This window comes from Mustela putorius, unplaced genomic scaffold (genome assembly GCF_011764305.1).
Source record: "Mustela putorius furo isolate JIRA1106 unplaced genomic scaffold, ASM1176430v1.1 tig00000585_pilon_pilon_pilon, whole genome shotgun sequence".
Taxonomy (NCBI): domain Eukaryota; kingdom Metazoa; phylum Chordata; class Mammalia; order Carnivora; family Mustelidae; genus Mustela; species Mustela putorius.
Window position 1 is genome coordinate 9,511,345 of NW_025421424.1, and position 18,891 is coordinate 9,530,235.

At 37.6% G+C, this 18,891-nt stretch overlaps 1 protein-coding gene across 3 annotated transcripts in view; it reads right to left on the reverse strand.

The window, feature by feature from the left end:
- Nucleotides 1-4,761: 4,761 nt before the first annotated feature.
- Nucleotides 4,762-18,891, reverse strand: part of RAP1A (RAP1A, member of RAS oncogene family) — a 77,851-nt gene continuing 63,721 nt past the window's right edge. For all 3 annotated transcript variants that reach the window (XM_045081902.1, XM_004769775.3, XM_004769774.3), the window contains 5 exons: nucleotides 18,220-18,276; nucleotides 15,757-15,897; nucleotides 13,850-13,993; nucleotides 8,452-8,567; nucleotides 4,762-5,456 (listed from right to left, as the gene is read on the reverse strand). In XM_045081902.1, the coding sequence (XP_044937837.1) occupies nucleotides 8,481-8,567; nucleotides 13,850-13,993; nucleotides 15,757-15,897; nucleotides 18,220-18,276 (429 nt within the window). In that variant the 3' untranslated portion in view covers nucleotides 4,762-5,456; nucleotides 8,452-8,480. The remainder of the gene's footprint in view (nucleotides 5,457-8,451; nucleotides 8,568-13,849; nucleotides 13,994-15,756; nucleotides 15,898-18,219; nucleotides 18,277-18,891) is intronic.

The following is an 18,891-nucleotide window of genomic DNA, read 5'->3' on the forward strand; positions in this document are numbered from 1 at the left end:
CACCCTACCAGACGGCCACCTTCTCCTTTCAAAGTCTGCCACAATATGGCTCCGCTCTACTCCCCAGCTCATCACTTCCACATCAGTGCCAACTTCTCGCTCCCGTTTTCTGCGTATCTGTCTGTGACACTACCCCCCGCTCTTACCTATTGAAGTGATACCCTTTAAGGCCTAGTTCAAACTCCCCTCCCTGAAGCATTTCGGCTCTCCCACAACAGAAAGCATCGGCCCCTTCTACTTCTTTATAGTACTTTTTATAAGTTCTTTGGGACCTCCCAGTCTCTGGCTGCTCACGCCGCTGTCCTGCTCAGCCCCTTTACTTGTTTGCTAGATTCCGTCCTCGTGGCCCTATTCAGTTTGCCTCCTCTGTGGGCTATGCCCATTAGGGCACCAACATGTGCTGTTAGTCCACACCTGGTATCTCCAATGACCTTCACGTTCTCCTTGGCCAACCCCTCCTCATCTCCTGACCTCATGATGGAGTCCCTGAACTTCTCTATCTACAATCAATGCTAAGGTCCTAACGCTCTGTCCGTGTTCCTAAACATTCAACGTTGAATCTCCTGTCCAGGTCTCTTCATCTGAATTCCAGACACTGATCCAACTGCCTACGGTGCTACTCCAGGACCTGACCCATTCCTAACACTTAGTCTATTCAAAAATGGAAATCCCAAACCTGATCCTGCCACAATCTTCACTATTTTGATTACTGGCAAGAAATCTGGGGGGTCATCTTTCACTCCTCTCAAGAGGTCTTGGTGGCTCCACTTTCTCCTAACTGCTCTTCACAGGCTATTGTCAACTCAGCAGCCAGAGTGTCCTGATGAGAGGCTGAGTCAGATCATGCTCTCTATAACTATTGCTAAAGTCCCTTCTGTGGTCCTCATGCAGCCAACGCTAGTACTTCGACACCTAGGCACACGTCCACCTCATGGCATGTGAAGACCCTTCCTGACGCACGAAGGCCATTCTTTCCTCCCGGCAGCTGTGTGGGCTGCACATTTCACACATTTACAAAAAGAGGAGCTTCAGCAAGGATAGAAAGCTTCGACCCACCGCAACATTCTCTCTGCCTAGCACTCTGAAGCTCCTCTCCCGTTAACTCTTCTCCACAGCACTCCTCATTGCGCGTACACACGCACGCACACGCATACACGTGTTCTGTCTCCTGCCAAAGATTCCACGAGGGAAAAGGTTGTGTTTTGTATTGTTCACCGCTGTATCCCCAACATGCAGATCGGAACCTAGCACAGAGTGGAAGCACCTAACTATTTGCTGATAGGCCCCTAAGGATCATCTGCTTTATATGTCCTACAAGAATTTTTAAATGGTTGAAAGTAAGCACAAGAACTTGCACATGGTTAAGCTTTACAAAAAGACAAAAAGACAAACACATTGAAAACAACAGCTCAAAATAAGAGTCACATCACTTCTTAAAACGGGAAGGTTTATTAAGGTTTTTCCTCAAGAGGAACAGCCAAGCCCATGCTTCTTAAGAGAAGCAATTAGCAGGAAATGTATGTCACACCTTGAGCCCAGAACCACAGGAGGCTTCTTCTTAAAAAGCCAGAGCTATATCCCCCAATTCCCTTTTAAAGCTCTTCTTAATGTCTGCAAAACAGAATCCATGTCACCTCCCCAGAAAACAGAACTAGGCATCTAGTTCAAAATCTCCAACTGTTCTCAACAAGAATATTTAAGTTAAGACACGGCATTAAATAAATGGACTGTGCATTCAGCGAACCCAAGATGAAACTGCAGTAAAAAAAAAAAAAAAAAATTCATATTCAATGTAATGTCTGTACTACATTTTCAAGAATACCTTGCATTTTTTACATTTTGGGGGAATAGAAGTACTAAAAGCTTGGTGGTTGTACTACCTCAAAGCTCACATTCATTTCCTTCCCTGCACAAGATGGGCTTTTTCCAGATCCTGGACAAGTACCCAAACCACTCTGACCTTTTATGTTTGGAGCCAAGCCAAGAGGGGCTATTTTAATACATATTTAAGTAGCACCTTAAATTAAGTACAAGACCCAAATAAAACAAAAGGTTATTTTACAAGCTATATTCTTCCTCCACATACCAATCTCTTCACACGCTGGTTTCATTACACACATACAACTTATAAGAGCATATTCTAGGTCTTCTAGCTTTCTACTGTGATTGCTTAACAAGGAAAATACTGAGGTAATCTTTCTTTCGTTTCTCAGTCCTAAAAACAAAAATCAGATACATGAACTGACAAATACGTGTACCTAATGAGAAAAAAGGGGCAAAAATATTTAAACCTGGGCAGGTCCAGGTAATGGAAAACGTTCCTATATAGAAAAAATAGCTCCAGACCAAGTAACCTGTCTTAATAATGCTGGTAATAAGGTAAAGATCAGTGCCTTCCCAAAGATTAATTTTTCTTAAGTACGTTCTAACTGCAAAGAAGCGGACTGTTTCACTGAGGGGTAAAAGGGGTCAGTTATGATGGCAGATCAAGATGCCAGAGAGATTACTTCAAAGCCGTGGGGGAAAGAGAGTAACATACCAACACCCATATTTCCCCAAACATTCCTAAGAGAATTCTGTGACCACAGTTTAATAAATTACAGCATTTTCATATCTTTGATGAATTTCTTACCTATCTTTCCTGCCCGGTAGATTGCAAATTCTTGAGGAAAGGCCTTTATGCCTTTTTGCGAAGCAAGCAGCTTTTTATATATAAGAACAAACGGACTGAATTCATACTATTCATTCAAGGCTTGTAGGATTTAGCTGATACTGAAGCTCCCCCTGGTGGAGGGTAGAATGATAGATTATGTATTTACTGTTTAAAACTAGATTGTTTGGGGACATACTAGTTAAGTCATTAGTCATTTGTTTTAATGGGAGAAAAATTATCAACTATGATATCAAGCCTCCTTTAAATTATATATGTTACTCATCTGCCAAAGGCAACGTACTTTAAGGAGTCACAAATACAAACGTCGTGTCGGTTCTTGGATACTTACGAGATTTATATATAATAAGGGCTTTTTGACTTTTCAGCTATAAAAAATACATCAACTACATCTTATTTTGGGGCTCTTTGCCCTCTGGAGAGAAGACTACAGAGTCCACAGGGACAAGATGAAAGCACATGCATCTCCCTTTCTGGCAGGCTACCTACCCTTATGCCTCACTCAGCAGCGGCAGGTTCCCTGGCAACAGTAATGCACGTCCCTGACTTCAGCAGGTCCTGTGGGGGAATGCTGCTGGGACATCTCCTCACAGTCCTATCGCATCCCGAGTGGACTGTGTAAGATGTGACCAAGGAATCCAGCACTCTTTCTCTTCCACGTTCTAAAACTGAGGACAAACTGATGCTTTAATCTAGCAGATTCTAACTTGGGAGTTACTCTTACTTAATGGTTTTGTACCTATCTGGCAAATAACATCACAACCTATGGAACAGGTAATATTTGGTGATTTTTACTGATGTGTGAGATGTTTGTCTATGATTTTAAGTCCAAAGAAATGTCTGAGAGGTGAGTCTTTAAGGAGAATGGCTCCAAAGGACCTTAAAATATGCTACCTTGACCTGGACAAACTGGCCCTAATGATTCACTTATTTATTTTTAATTTGTTGCATTTATTAGATTTTTGGCCCCTTAATCCCAGGCATATGTGTAACTGGATCAGTAGATGGAAAGTATTAGTTAACTACATTTATTAGAAACTCAAAAGAATACAATTCCCCACCCCCAAATTTTTTAATTTTTATTATTTTTTTACAATATTTTAACATTTTCTCAGGTTGGTCAGAGTTTACATTTGAAATCTTATTCCTAAATCTGAATTTAGTAACCGATGGCCTGACCACATTCCTTGAAAGTCTCAGCAAGGTCTGAACACTACTTCACACCTGGTTGCAGCAAGACAATATCTAGATCCCTGAGCAGTGATGTAGACTTTCTAGGACTAGTCTTCTCCTTAGTAATCAGGGACAAGGCACAGGGTTTTCTCAGCTTGTTTCTTTCCTTCGCCAGCACTTAACTGGCTGACAAGCTGTTCTGCTCTATCTCTATGGAGAACACGTAAATCATACTGATGCCCTAGATCCATGTCCTCATCGAGCGCCATCTTTGTAAAAACAGAAACAACTGGGAAGGAAAAGAAAAGCACCACTATATAGCCAGCTAAAATTTTAACTTAGTGATTTTTTCCATACAACGACTACTATGCTACCTCATATATAGTCGAAGCAAAAGCAACGGACACATTCTTTGTATGCCTTTTCACTTCTTCCCACTTTTCTCAAACTCTTCAATCTATTATAAAGCAAATCTGAAAATTTTTACATAACATTTCATTGGTGGGCTTATGCCCAACAAATTAACAATGACAAAAGGATTCCCTTGATGAAATTACAAGCTGTGGAAGATTTTAAATAGTAAAGTTAACCCCGGATACAGTATTAAACTTATTTTTACATATAAAAATAATACACAGTGGGATATCTTATTCAATAAGATACAATCTTTAAGATCAAGAGAGAATATACAAAACTATTCTATGTAGTCTGATGTAGTTTGCTGTATAGAAGGAATAAATACATCTAGAACAGAAAGTGTGAGGTCTGTTCTTAGAGAAATTACTAATGACTTAGGGGTTTAAAGCCAAGTGTTCTGTAGGTACAGGCAGAAAGGAACTACTGCATTTAAAACAATGTGGCCATTATAAAATAAAAGCCTTAAATCTATAAACAATAACAAAAACACACAAACCAAATGAAAATGTACTAAAATTTAATCATCCATAAAAGCTGTAATTTAATCTGACAGTAAAACACAAGAAGCAATATTAGAGTTGGTTTAGTATATTATATATTTTAGCTTTGAAAGCCATAGAAATCAGTTATCCCAGGTTTTTTTTTCCTATAAAAGACCCATTTTTCCAAAGCATTATGCACAAACAATTTTAATTAGAATATAATGACAGAATGATATTTCATAATTTTTAAATATAAAATGAAGTCAATGACTCAAAAAGTTATCTGCTGCAATGAGTTTGAGGGGAAATTTCATAATCTATATCATTACAGATATAAAGTATAATGGTTCAACTTTTAGTGCTTGACAGGGAAGAATCATGATAAAAAGGTCAATATGAAATCATCTGATTATAGTAGCAATATCTAACATTTGAAATGCATCCATGCTCTTTTGTATAATCATATTAGAGTCAAGTATATTTATTTTCACATCTGTTATAACTGCTATTGCAAAGGAGAAATACTATTGTCTTATTTTCCAAGAGATATACACAGAGCAATTTTTTTTTTCTCCAGGGAATTTGTGCAAACCAATATAAGATTTAAATTCTTCACATAATATATAAAACAGGAGAAGCCTCTTCAGATTTAATTTTTGAAGTCTGGAATGCTGGCACTTCCCAATTAGGCAACAGTTCTTCATTCCTGTAATCTAGAACATTGAACAGATATGTATTTATATATATACATACATATGGCTAACCTCTTAATGTCAGAAGATGGTAGTGAACAAGCAGATAATCATATAGAAAGAAACAGATATGGGCTGATTGTTACTAGACAACTAAATTATACTAAACAGCTACAGTAACGGGGCCATTTCAGTTTTATTAATTTCACCATATGACAGTCCTGTATGTAAAAAGGAAAACAGTCATTATTTTATTTCTATCCTATTATCATCTTTTTTTTTTCCAAAAAGGAAATAACACCTAAGTATAAAATTTCTTTATCCAATCATTTCAGGACTATAGAGTATTAGGATTACCACTTTTTTTTTTTTTTTTTTTTTAAAGATTTTATTTATTTTAGAGAGTGAGGGAGCGAGTGTGCACACAGATGGGAGGAGGGGTGGGGAGGGAGAGAGAGAATCCCTTAAGCACACTCCATGCTGAGCATGGAGTGCCTGATGCTAGGGCTCGTCGGAGGGGCTCAATTTCATGACCCTGAGATCATGACCTGAGCTGAAACCAAGAGTCAGATGCTTAACCGACTGAGCCATGCAGGTGTCCCTAGGATTACCACTTCTAATACAGATTAGGACCAGAAGAGATGACACAGAAAGAGCTGACCCCCATATGCAAGGGCAGAAGGCTCCACATTAGTTGTACTGCTCAGCAGAAAAGAACTAGGTTAAAGGAAGAATTTCCTCTTCGTGTCTTTAGAAGTGGGACATACTAAAAAGAGATTAACATGTTTCAATACAATCTTGCTTAAAGGGCAAGGTCAGATACACTGCCCTTATGGTTCATGTACTCTTACTAAAAACATACACAGCTACTTAAATTTACCCCTTATCTTGGTACTTTTCAAGTGGAATCAACATGGCACTTCCAGTCTATAATCACTCTGTGATTTCTTTGCTCTGCCAAGTATTCTGACTGCTAACTGACCCATCATCTGGTATTTTCAACACTCATGGAGATCTCAGGTGACTTATTAAATATATTGTTAGGCTGAGTTACATATCAGAGCCTAAGAATTTATACAACCAGGATGAAAATCTTATTTCTAGATGTACGATAAGGTTTCTCTTCTCTCAGGTAAAACACAATACACTGCAGGGTGTATATGAATGAATTTTCGAAACAGGCCAGGAGATGGCACCTCTTCCTTTAAACATAAGCTAGAACATTTTTTAGAGAACTGGAAATTAAACTAGGGTCAGCTAAGGTAATGGCATCAGCAAGTCAATCAACTATAGTTGACTTAAGAGAGTTAGGTGAGGTGATATAGCTCAGAATAGGAACTGGAGTCCTATTATCCTTACCTTTGCACCCTTACCTAAACAAACACCAGCAAAGTTTAAAATAATCACCTTCAGGGAGCTAATGATTTATAGTTATTGAGTCAAGATTTCACTTAAAGCGTAAAGCAAACACCTGACCAGAATCTGTCTTTCTTAAATCCAACCAGAAGCAATCCCATGCTGTTCCCTCCTTTCTCCCCATTTTCCTTGACCTTCATTTAGGAGGGGAGGGTACCAAGAAAATTAAACTAAATTAAAGGGGGGGTACAATTACACAGTGTTTCCCTGAAGAGAGAGATTCACCTAGGTCTCTAAGGAAGCACATATTCATTAATTTGGTGCTCTGGAATAGGTAATCTGCTTGATGGACCCAAGAGACTAACAAGACTAAGTGTAACCAACTCTCAAGTGGGAACAGTAGGCGTTCCTCTAACTGGACCTAGATTAGTAATGTGCACATAACCAGCATCAACTGACCTCACAAAATCACTTCATGAAAAACATTCCATTACGGTATAGTTTGTAGAGTTCGTGAAGATAAGTAGACACTGTTCAGGAGATTTCATATACATAATTAGAGAAAAACACATGGTTCCTGCAGGGCGTGGTTTTTCACTTGACAGGCAGCTTCAATGCTGGCACTAATTTCTCTCCATTGGGTTCACTTTAATGAAAACTTAAATGGTACTAAAGTCAACTATACTTAGAAGTCTACAGACAAAACATTTCAAAGAAGTCAACCTAGACCCGAGAGGAAATGACTACCAAAACACAGCATCAGACAGCCAGCAGAATGTCTTGAGTTAAAAAGACTGACAATACCAACTCTGGGGAGGACGTGGAACTCATCCGCTGCTAGCAAGTGTATAAATTGGTCTAATTGCCTTGAAAAACCTTTGAGCAGTATCTACTAAAGCTGGCCCTATATAGAAGTGTATAGTCTGGCCATTTTGTCCCTAGGTACACACCAAATAGAAATGATGCACGTGAGCATAAAGACTCAAGCAAGACTGCACAGAATTATCCATATAGTTCTCAAAAATGTAATTGTCCATCAATAGCAAAATACATAAACAGACTGCTAGTACAGTCACACAATAAAAATGAGCTACTGCCATACGGTACTGCAGTTGCATCTTTATTAAGATAATTTTCAAAAACATATTTTTGAGTAGAAGCAGCCAGACATAGTACCTGTTTTTGTTAATGTTAAGTTCAAAGAGAGGCAAAACCAATGATGGTGTTGGGAATCAGGGAAGGGGTTACAGGGGGAGGAATGACTATTACTGATACACAAAGGTGTGTTCACTTTGAAATAACACATCAAATGTGCACTTAAGCATTTTGTTTCAGATAAACCACATTTGACTTAAATTTGCCAGGAACTCAGGAGGGACCCTGGAAGGAATTCTATTTTTGGAATACTCGTTCTGTAGCCAGCACTGGGGACACAGCAGTGAACAAAACATCTGTGGTCCTCGCCCTCAGTCAGCTTACAATCTCATAGGGAGAGAAACAAATTAGCAATAGATGAACACATCTACAAGCTATATATCACATTTACAAGATGCAGAAACCTGGAAATACCCTAACAAGTGAAATGGGAAGTGGTTAGGGTTGGGGAAAGCCCAAAGTTAAGAGCATGAGCAAGGCATTTGTTCTGTTTTCAGTATCTTACCTGGCTCAGAGCTGCTGCTTACTGTGGGTCTAAAGCAGCAGACATGATTTCTTTTTAGGCTTCTTCTTTTCCACTGGTGTTTTTCTATTTATCTGTCTGACCAGGTCATAAAATATCTAAAAAAACAAAAACAAAAACAAACACACACAGACACACACACACACAAGAAAAAAAAGTCTTATTCAACAAACACTTGAGCTCTTGCTCTACAAAACCATCTTGGTTCTGTTAAATGTTATTCTGCTCTTGGATCTGTATTTTGCTGCTCTAACAGCAGGTTTCTTAAAACGTGGCTCTCAGTCAGGGTAAAGCAAGACTTATCAACTTACCATGAGGGAAAAAACTTGCTCTTAGATATTCAGTATCGACTTAAGAAAAAAAATTAGTAGTGAAAAACAAGGTTAAAAACTTGCTCTTAACTACTCAATATTAACAAGAAAAAAATTAGTAGTGAGAAACAAGGTAGTGACGTTTTATTCCTCATGGAATCTTATATGCTCCAAAACATAATGATTAAGGGAAGAGTTGATACTCAACTTGAATATGAACACATTTATTTTTTAAAAACTTCAAACTTGGGGTGCCTTGGTGGCTTAGCTGGTTAAGTGTGTGACTCTTGATTTCAGCTCAGGACAGGATCTCAATATCCTGGGATCAAGCCCCATCCATGACTGGCTTCCTGCTCAGCACGAAGTCTGCTGGTCTCCCTCTCCCTCTGCTCCTCCCCTCGCTCTCATGTGTGCTTGCTTTCTCTCTCTTAAGTAAATCTTTAAATGAAAATAAAAAACTTCAAACTTACAGAGAAGTTGCAAGAATACTAAGGACTGGTTTATATTCTTTACCCAAATTCACCAATTAGTAACATTAAGCCATATGTACTTTATCATTTTTCTCTAAATACATTCTTATTTTCTAAATCATCAGAGAGTAGTCTGCATACAACAGGGCCCTTAGTGGTTGAGTGTATATCTTCTAAGAGCAAGGATATTCTTCCATAACCATGTTACAGTTATACATTGAATACATTTAAGCACTGATATGTTACTTTGTGTCATCTACAGTGCAGACCCCAATTTTATCAGTTACCCCAATGATGTCCTCTATAGAATTCCTGCTCCCCACCCTCAAAGGATCCATCTAGGATCACATACTGCATTTAATTTTCGGTCACTTTAATCTCTTAAAATCTGGAATAGTTCTTCAGTCTCTGTCTTTCAGGACATTGTCATTTCTGAAAACAGATGGTTAGTAACTTTATATAATTTCCCTCAGTTTGGGTTTGTCTGATCTTTCCTCATGCTAAGATTTATGTATATTTTTGGCTAGAACAGGACAGAAGAGATACCATGTTCCTCTCAAGATACCACATGTAAAAGCATACGATTTCTGTTTGCTGTTTCTGGTGCTATTAATTTTGGCTAAAGTGAAAAAGAGAAAAAGTGTGTGACCCCATCTGAAGTAACAATCTCAATATATCTTTTTGATTCATTTTGGATGAAAAATCCAAGGCATCAAAGACACAAATACAATAGTATTTATTTCACAGAAGCAGATTATTTTAATTCTGACATGTTTATATGTTTCATAGTGCTAAGTATGCCCAAATATTGGAACAATTAAACAACAGATAAGATGAATTTGGTTCTTTGCTATGAAATGCAAATACTTACTTACTAATGACCTGAGAAGCAAATATCACAGAAACTCTTTACTATTACTCATCTGTAATAAATAGCACTTTATAAAAGTATATCAAAAGTGGGGCGCCTGGGTGGCTCAGTAGGTTAAGCCGCTGCCTTCAGCTCAGGTCATGATCTCAGTGTCCTGGGATCAAGCCCCACATCGGGCTCCTTGCTCAGTGGGGAGCCTGCTTCTCTCTCTGCCTCTGCCTGCCTCTCTGCCTGCTTGTGATCTCTCTCTGTCAAATAAATAAATAAGTAAAATCTTAAAAAAAAAAAAAAGTATATCAAAAGTTATAGGGACAAACAACAAAATCTGAATATGCACTGAACAGGGACTGTGCAAATAACAATTTTCTTGATTTTAGTAACTGCGTTGCGGTTGCGTAAGAAAATGTCTTTATATAATGGTACATACACTAACATATTTGGGAGTAAAGGAATGTGATACATAAACACTGACAGAATGTTAACTGGTGAATCTGAATGAAGAGTAAACAAATTCTTATTGTTCTTAAATACTTTCAGTAAATTTTAAAAGTAAAATAATTTTTAAAATCATTTTTTAAGATAATCCTCAGATAAAACCATTTCATGTATTTTTTAAAATGGTCCTAAGATTAAAAGGCTAATTATTACAAAGGAAAAAAAAAAAGCCACTATTGAGTGATTTGTCTCAAAGCTTTAAGTGATTCATTTATATTCCTTTCTTTCTGCTCTATCCTTCCACTGCCATCTTCTTCAAACCATTTAAGTTCTCTATTATGGTATTTATAAGAAAGCTGAAAACACTGGATTTGAAAACAAAACAGCAGTCTGTTTCACAATTCTGAAACCCTCTAAGAACTTAATATGCACAGCCACGAACAAGTTCTCTTTTGTTCCCCAGCCTTAATGCATAAACTGTAAGATAAAAAATTAAAAGGATAAACTAAAATAGTCAAAGAATCAAAGCCACATGTTTCTTCATGCCAGCCAGTTTGGGGTTTCTGTACTACACTGACTGATTTCGCAGTGATATCCTCAATGACTTCTTTGGCAAACGAGGCCTACCTCACTGCAACAGCTGGTTCAGTGATGAAGGCAAGTTCAAGCAATAGTAAGTATTTGGTTAGACATACTCAGAGGCCTCCACCTAGGTTCTTCCTCATCTCTCTGATTCACAGGAAAATCTAAAGGGAACAAAGAATACTTGCCCAATCCTTCTGCCATTACTCAACTGGGATGTCTTGATTCCAATTCTGATTCTAGCCTCAGCAAAGAATTGTGATTCTACTTTCAGAACACAGCAAAAATGGCATGCATAAGAGTTTAACATGTATATTCTGCTACAGGTAGCAGGAACTAGAGGGCTATTTAGCCAAGCAGTATGTCCCTGTGTGATCTGAAATTTGAATCCAACAGAAATCACATGTATATTCACAAAGCATTAGCTGTCTGAGGAACTATTAACTATCAAAGGAACTCTGTAGCTGGATTATCAGGCTAAAGAGAAACATTAAAAGAAACTCAAATATTATACGCTACTTTAAAGTTTGTATTTCCCTCACAAGAGTAAAGAGCCTTAAACAGCTAACTTATTCCATATTGTTTTACTGTTCTCCACATTTAATAAATCTTCACATCAAGGTTTAACAACACTGCTGTGAAAACAGAGCCCTGGGGCACTGGAAACTATAATCCAGGAGGCTTAGCAAGTAGCAGAGGAGTTCCCACAAACATTTAATGCTTTAAAAGTAAGGAACACCACCAACCCATGGTGCTCAGTGGATCCTGACCCCACCCAGCTCCAGCAGAGCCATCTCCTGTGAACCTGGTGGGCAGGTACCAGTGAATAGCAAGGAACCAGATCCCAAAGGTCAATCATCCTACAGTGGTGACCCTGCACTACTGTTTCCCTAGCCAACCTCATGCATCATCCTAATGCTTTTTCCCCCCAAGATTTATTTATTTGTGAGACAGCGAGCATGCAAGGATGCATAAGCCCCCTCCCAATGCTTTTTATCTCCATTTTCCTTTTCTTTTTCTTCCTTCCTTCCTTTTTTGAAAAAAGACTGTATGAAAACTTAAAATTTTAGAGGCTCAGTTGGTTGAGCCATCTGCCTTCAGCTCAGGTCATGATCCTGGGGTCCTGGGATGGAGCCCTGTATCAGGCTCCCCGCTCAGAAGGGAGTCTGCTTCTCCCTCTCCCGCTGTCCCCCCACCTTGTATGAGCGCTCTCTCAAATAAATAAAATTAAAAAAAAAAAAAAACTTAAAATTTTGTCATTAGTCACATTTTTCAAAATAACATCTATAAAACTGTAATTTCACAACAGAGAAAGCTAAAGCTAAAAACATATCATACTTCCTTTCATTTACTTGGCAATGAAAAAGAAATGACTGCTGAAGATCTCAGTAGGACTTGTTCCCCACTAGGATGTAAACTTCTCTAGGGCAGAAACAGTGTCTGTCTGGATCACTGTTACCCCAGTGCCTGACACACTGCCAGACACACAGGCACACAATTAGTATCTGCTGAATAATGAAATTTATGAATGTTTTATGTACTTACAAAAATTGGTTTTACCTAACAAAGCAAGCTTTAACATTCTTGGTTATTTAAAAAGAGAGGATGTGAAACAAGCTCAATTTTTTGCCTGTCAGATGTTTAAGATAACTTAATCATTTTGAAAGTCAAACAACAGCCTACCACCATAATATTAAGTCAAGGAAAAGTGACCTACAGACCCAAAGGCCAGAGAGGAACAGCAAACAAAAACACAGGATGCTGATAACCTAAGGCCCTTGTAACTCTCACATATGTTGAGTGAGCTGAGCTGACGGATTACCTGTGATGCCACAAATGACAAGCAAACAGGCCAGTGAAGACTTATGCATTACAGGGAAAGGAAAGAAGCCTCCTCTGATTGGTTGGTTCATTGTTTTAAAAAGGTTATGTTAAATATGTTAAAATTAACAAAAGCAAAGAGAACCTCTTGAGGTTTTGGTCGGTTGCTGGTGCTAGTTGGAACTGCACAGATCTTCAGGGATCCAGGAGGGTACTGGACTGACACTCAGGCAGTGGGCATGCTGATTACGCATGTCCTGTCAGAGCTACATTCTCAAGATGGTTGGAAGGCTTAAGTCAGAGATGAAAAAAGCCTTGAGCACCTGCCTCATCAGGCCTCAAAGAGTGGGTGAGTTCTAGTTCCACGTCTATGCTCAGATTCCTCCCATGAGTCAGAAACCAAAGGAAAGCCCGACTCAAAACACCAAATTCTGGGATACCCATGAGGTATTACCTCATATATCTTTCTATATAACCTAAGTTCATAAGCTCAATAACTACTTTGATTTTTGTATTTTCCTACTTGACTTTACAACCTATTTACACACATGTGCATAGGTAACTGTGCAAGGGTGATAGAACAATCTGCACACACTACCTTCCGGCATATCATTCAGAAGCTTAGCAGGACTTCAAACACATTCTTTAACTTAAACTTGCTCTTGCAGTAAGGTAAATATGAGCGTCTTCATCACAACCATCAAAGTGATTTTACGTAGTGAGGAAATATGGTTTCTAGGAGTTACTTAGTGTTCTCTGTACGCTGATAGATTCAAAACCAATTAGAAGAACAATTTTTTTTTCTTCAAAAAATTTGGTTTTGGCTATTACCTTAAAAGAAAGATAACTAAAAAGGCACTTATTTGTGCTGTCTAGCAGCTGTAGGTTACCTCATTAACGTTGATCTTTGACTTTGCAGAAGATTCTAAAAAGGCACAGTTACACCACTGTCTTGCTAAGTTCTGACCCTGTTCTTTGCCAACTACTCGTTCATCTTCCAGGTCACATTTATTGCCAACCAAAATCATTGGAACCTGTGGGAAGGAAAAAACACAATATGAGCACTAGCATACTTGTTCCTTAGTAACTTTTAAGTAAGTAACTACCTGTCATCAACTGAAATCTATTAGTTAGGACAATAAGCTTCACCAAGTGCTTAAAAAATTCTATGTATGCATATTGGGAGAAAGAAAGTAGATAGAACAGGAAGAGACAGAAAAAGTATGGAAGAGATGCTACTATGCTCAGTAGCTAAATTATTTTAAGGATATAATGGTATAATTCTCATGTGGACTACTAATAATATAGTTGAATTCCAAGTACAAAAATCTGAAGGAAAAGGAACCTCCTGCAATGCAGAGAAGAATGTATTCATTGGGCCTAACTGTGGTTTAAGTACTTCATCTCCCAGGTCTAACAGGTTCCAAAAGTAGTTGGCAAGACCAACAAGGCAACAAACTCTACTTCTATATTTGACATTAGATCTGAAGACCAGTTTAGGTGAGATATCAAGAAGCAATAACAATTAAAATAGAGCCACAAAGCAGCTATGCCCTCCCTTTTCCCCCGTATCAGAAATGCAGCCCCTATTTGCAATAAAACAAGTTGCTAACAAACTGTATAACATCCTTAGATAAAAGGTGTCCACAGAAGAGTCATTTGTGAGGTGATGGGCACTATACACAAAGAAAGGATTTAAGGGACATGGTGGATCTTGTACTTAAACCAGGCAATTATGCTAGATGGCATACTAGACATCTACCAGTCCATCTTTTTAAATTATGACAGGAGATGAAGAGATTAACATTATCAGAGTTCAGTGATTTGCATGTAATTGCCTATGAAAACAGAAGTCTCTTTGATAAATTACTCATGGGAAGGAAAAGAAGTATTCACTAGGTTATGGATGATCTTGAGTCATTTGATAGAAATCTCTCCTGCCTACAGGATTACCCAAAGTTAAGGTCCTGAGCAGGTACATATGTTCCCATTAATAATGAGAAAAAAACATGCAAAAACAGAAAGAAAGGTACAAATGAAATTTTATATCCCAATTTATACAACTAAAAAGGAACTCTGCAGTTCAAAAGTGAGGTAAACATATAAAATATAATTTCATCCTTGCAAAAAAGCACAACAGCAATGATGTTATTCATTAAATAAGACAAGAATTCTGCAACAAAAATAAAATTAAAAAATACAAAACCCAGTGAATTAAAATCTTCAAAATAATTCAAAGGAAAAAAACTGTAAGTACAAACTATACCAAGAGAATTATAGAAGTGGAAAATACCAATATGGCTCTTACTAATGTTCTTTGAACACTGTTTCTGAAACATAACTACCACCTTTCAAAGCTCAACTCAAGTCCCACTTCTACCAAGTACTCTGACTCCTCTTCCTTCCCTACTGCACTTATTAACAAACAGCACAATGAACACTTTATCATACATGCCCTCTATCTTAGCATATAATTTGTAGGTAAATTTAGAAAGTTGTAAAATTTTTTTGATCACGACTTTAGATATGTGGTAGCTACCTTCCAAATCTTCTTAATAGAAAACGAGACACTTTTCATTTGGACACAGAGAGATATGTCTTACAGTGAGAAGAATAGGGGCACTTGGGTGGCTTGGTCGGTTGAGCATCTGCCTTTGGCTCAAGTTATAATCTTGGGGTCCTGGGATCGAACCCCATGGGCTCTCTGAGTCTGCTTTTTCCCTTTCCCCCTCTGCTCGTGCTCTTTCTCTCTCAAATAAATAAATACAATCTTTAAAACAAATAGAAAAATACTTACATCTTCTGTGTCCTTAACCCGTAAAATCTGTTCCCTCAGGTCCTGTAAGTCATTAAACGTGGACTGAGCTGTAATAGAATATACTAGTGCAAACCCTTGGCCATTCTTCATATACAAATCCCTCATTGCTGTAAATTGTTCCTGTAATAAAAAATGTACAATTATAAGTATGATTTCTTGAATGTACAATGGAACAATTTAAATCTGAATAATCATATATAAGCTACTGAATTTTTTCTTACATGTTCTTCTCATGACAAGAATATAAGACCTATTACACAGTTTTTAGAAACTTTGAGGTAGATGTTCCTGTTCCCTACTTAACACAACTAGAAGCAATGACAATGAACTAAGGAATTAGAAGGGAGATCTTAACCACCTTATCATGTTATACCATGGTTTCTGTGTGGTTTAGGAAACTGTATATAATTCCTTTTTACATATAGATCCTAATTAAATTATTCTGACGCTAATAAAGATGACCTCCAAGAAAGTACTGTTAGAAAAGAGAAGTCCAAGTACTGAATCCTGAGGCCCTCCAACATTAAGGGGTTGGAAAGATGAAGACAAATCAGGAAAGGAGATTTAGGAATAACCAATGATGGAGAAAACCAAGCAAATGTTGGTTCCTGGAAGCCAAAGGAATACAATTTTTATAGAGGATAGTGATCAACTGAATTGGAGGTTGCTGAAAAGTCCCAGGGAGTTGAGGATACATTCAGAGGACTGATCATAATGATCAGGCCATGGATTTGAAGCTATGTAAAGAGGGGGTTAGGATATGAGGACAATCAGAGATGGTGGGATACATGGACTGAAGGTTCCAGCGAAGCTTAAAGTATAAAAGGAAGTGAGATAAAACAACAAGAGGCAGAGAATAGCATACCTAAAAGTAAGATGAAGGTAGTATTCATACAGTCTGTTATTGGTAATCATATAGTCTACGTAAGACCATGGGCAGGAATGGCTGAAGCAGTATGGAGGTCAATAAACTGGTAGGCTGAGCAAATGGATCATCTATAATATCCATACAGATTTTATTTGAATACTAAAATCGCCAAGAATTCTGACTGAAGCAGTGATGAAGAGAATGAGCAAAAATCTTCAAGGAATAAGGAGTGATCTGGGACACAATTAATGAGGATCAACTACTTTCCAAGCTTTATGGAAGGCCCTGGGGACACAGACAACTGAACAGGCAACTATGACCCAGTACATTGAGCACTGGGAGGGAGAATGACAAGATATTTAAAGGCCCAAAGGAAAGATCTCTATGGTAGGGAAGAAATTCCTTAATTTGGACAAGAAGAACAAAGACCTCCTTCACACTTGTGGAGATGATGAATGGAAAAAGGAGAAAAGTGCTCTTTAACTCTTAGCATATCTGGAAACGGAGGGGAATGACTGCTGATTCAGAAGCTAAGGAAATAGGGGGGTTGGAATGGCAAAAGGGGGAGATATTTTGAGTCAACAGATATAAGAAAGATGTAGTTCTAATGATCCCAAGCTTCCTACTGGAATCAAGATCTATTTTCCCACAAAAGAATGGAAAAATACAGTATCATTAGCACTACAACTGCTCCAGTCTACTTAAAGGGTTTTCCTAATGACATGAAACTTTCTCATTATTTTTTATAAAATTACATGGAAAATTTGTGCTAAATTTTAAACAACTTACAACATTAAAGAATACCATCTATTCTAAAGCTGAGAACTGCCCAATAGGTGAAGTCTACATATATGGAAAAAAAAGAAAAATCACTTAACATGTGCATTTATGGCAGTATAACAGGAAATCATCAGTAATTAATAACAAAATTATCAAGGAGATGACAAATGAAGGCAATGAAAACACCTGGAGCTCATATATATAACTATATATCACTTGTGCCAAGGGATTTATAATCACTATCTCATTTGATCATCAGAAGAACCCTATGAAATACTAATGTCATCATACAGCAGTCATTTAAAGTTGAGAAAAATGAGGCTCAAAATAATCCTAAAGATTTTTGTCAGAAAACATGTATCTGTCAACAGCCCCTTGAGATGTTAAAATACTAATAAAAGGCAAAACCAATTTTGATAAAAATTAATGACTACGGTGCCAAGAGACAAAATCTTATAGAAATTCAGAGAAATACCTATTTTAACTAAAATTCTGGATTTAAAATACCCCTCCCCCCTTTTAAAAAAGCAGTGATAGGGTAATCCTTTACCTCAATATAGAGAGAAGATAAGCAATGTACACATTCTGTAGGCGAACTCGACACAATGTTAAGAGTAGTATGTGGGTATGAAGTACAGCACAGATGGCTGGAAGCACATAAGAAAATTTAAGAAACCCTACTTTTAGATAATTAGTTCTTAATCAGAACAATTACTTTTACTCAGAGGAATTATTCAGATGATAAAACCTGCTCACCAACTAAAATCTATCAGAAAAAGAGAAAACATCCTTACTGTTCCTGCTGTGTCCAGGATTTCGAGCATACACTGTTGGCAATCTACTTCAACTTGCTGTTGGGGAAGGAAGGAAAAATAAAGAGTAATATCAAAATCAAAACGTCAGTCTAATTTCCTGCCACCTCTTCACTCCAAGTACCTATTAACAACTACAAAGCCTTTTCTCTAGGAGTTTGCTATACTGGCTGAGATTTAACTTGGTACTATAATAAAGAACAGGAGGTCTCAAGCATGTTCTATTAATACTACAGAAGCCAGGACTGTTAATGCTGAGTTTAGATATTTTCTGACCACTATAAACTGAGTAATGATTTTTGCTATTATAAGGCAATAGTCATATCCTCTCATTTAAGAAAAACTGCAACAGTTCTAATAGAAATTTTAAAATATAGAAAATTATGTATATATTATCTTCAAAGAAAACAGAGCACAAATGTATTAACTAGCTCAAAATGCAGACAAGATTTTAAAGAAAATTCTGCCAATTTATCACGTTCCAACTACTAAAGTTTTACCAAAATATGCCCCAGATTAAATACACAGAAAAATTTTAAGAGATAAGGGGAATGCAGAGGTGCTAAAATGAGTTAACACTGAACTCACACAGTCCTCAATGAGACTTTAAAAAAAAGGTATGCCTTTGGAAGAGCTATGTGCATTAGGTGAAAT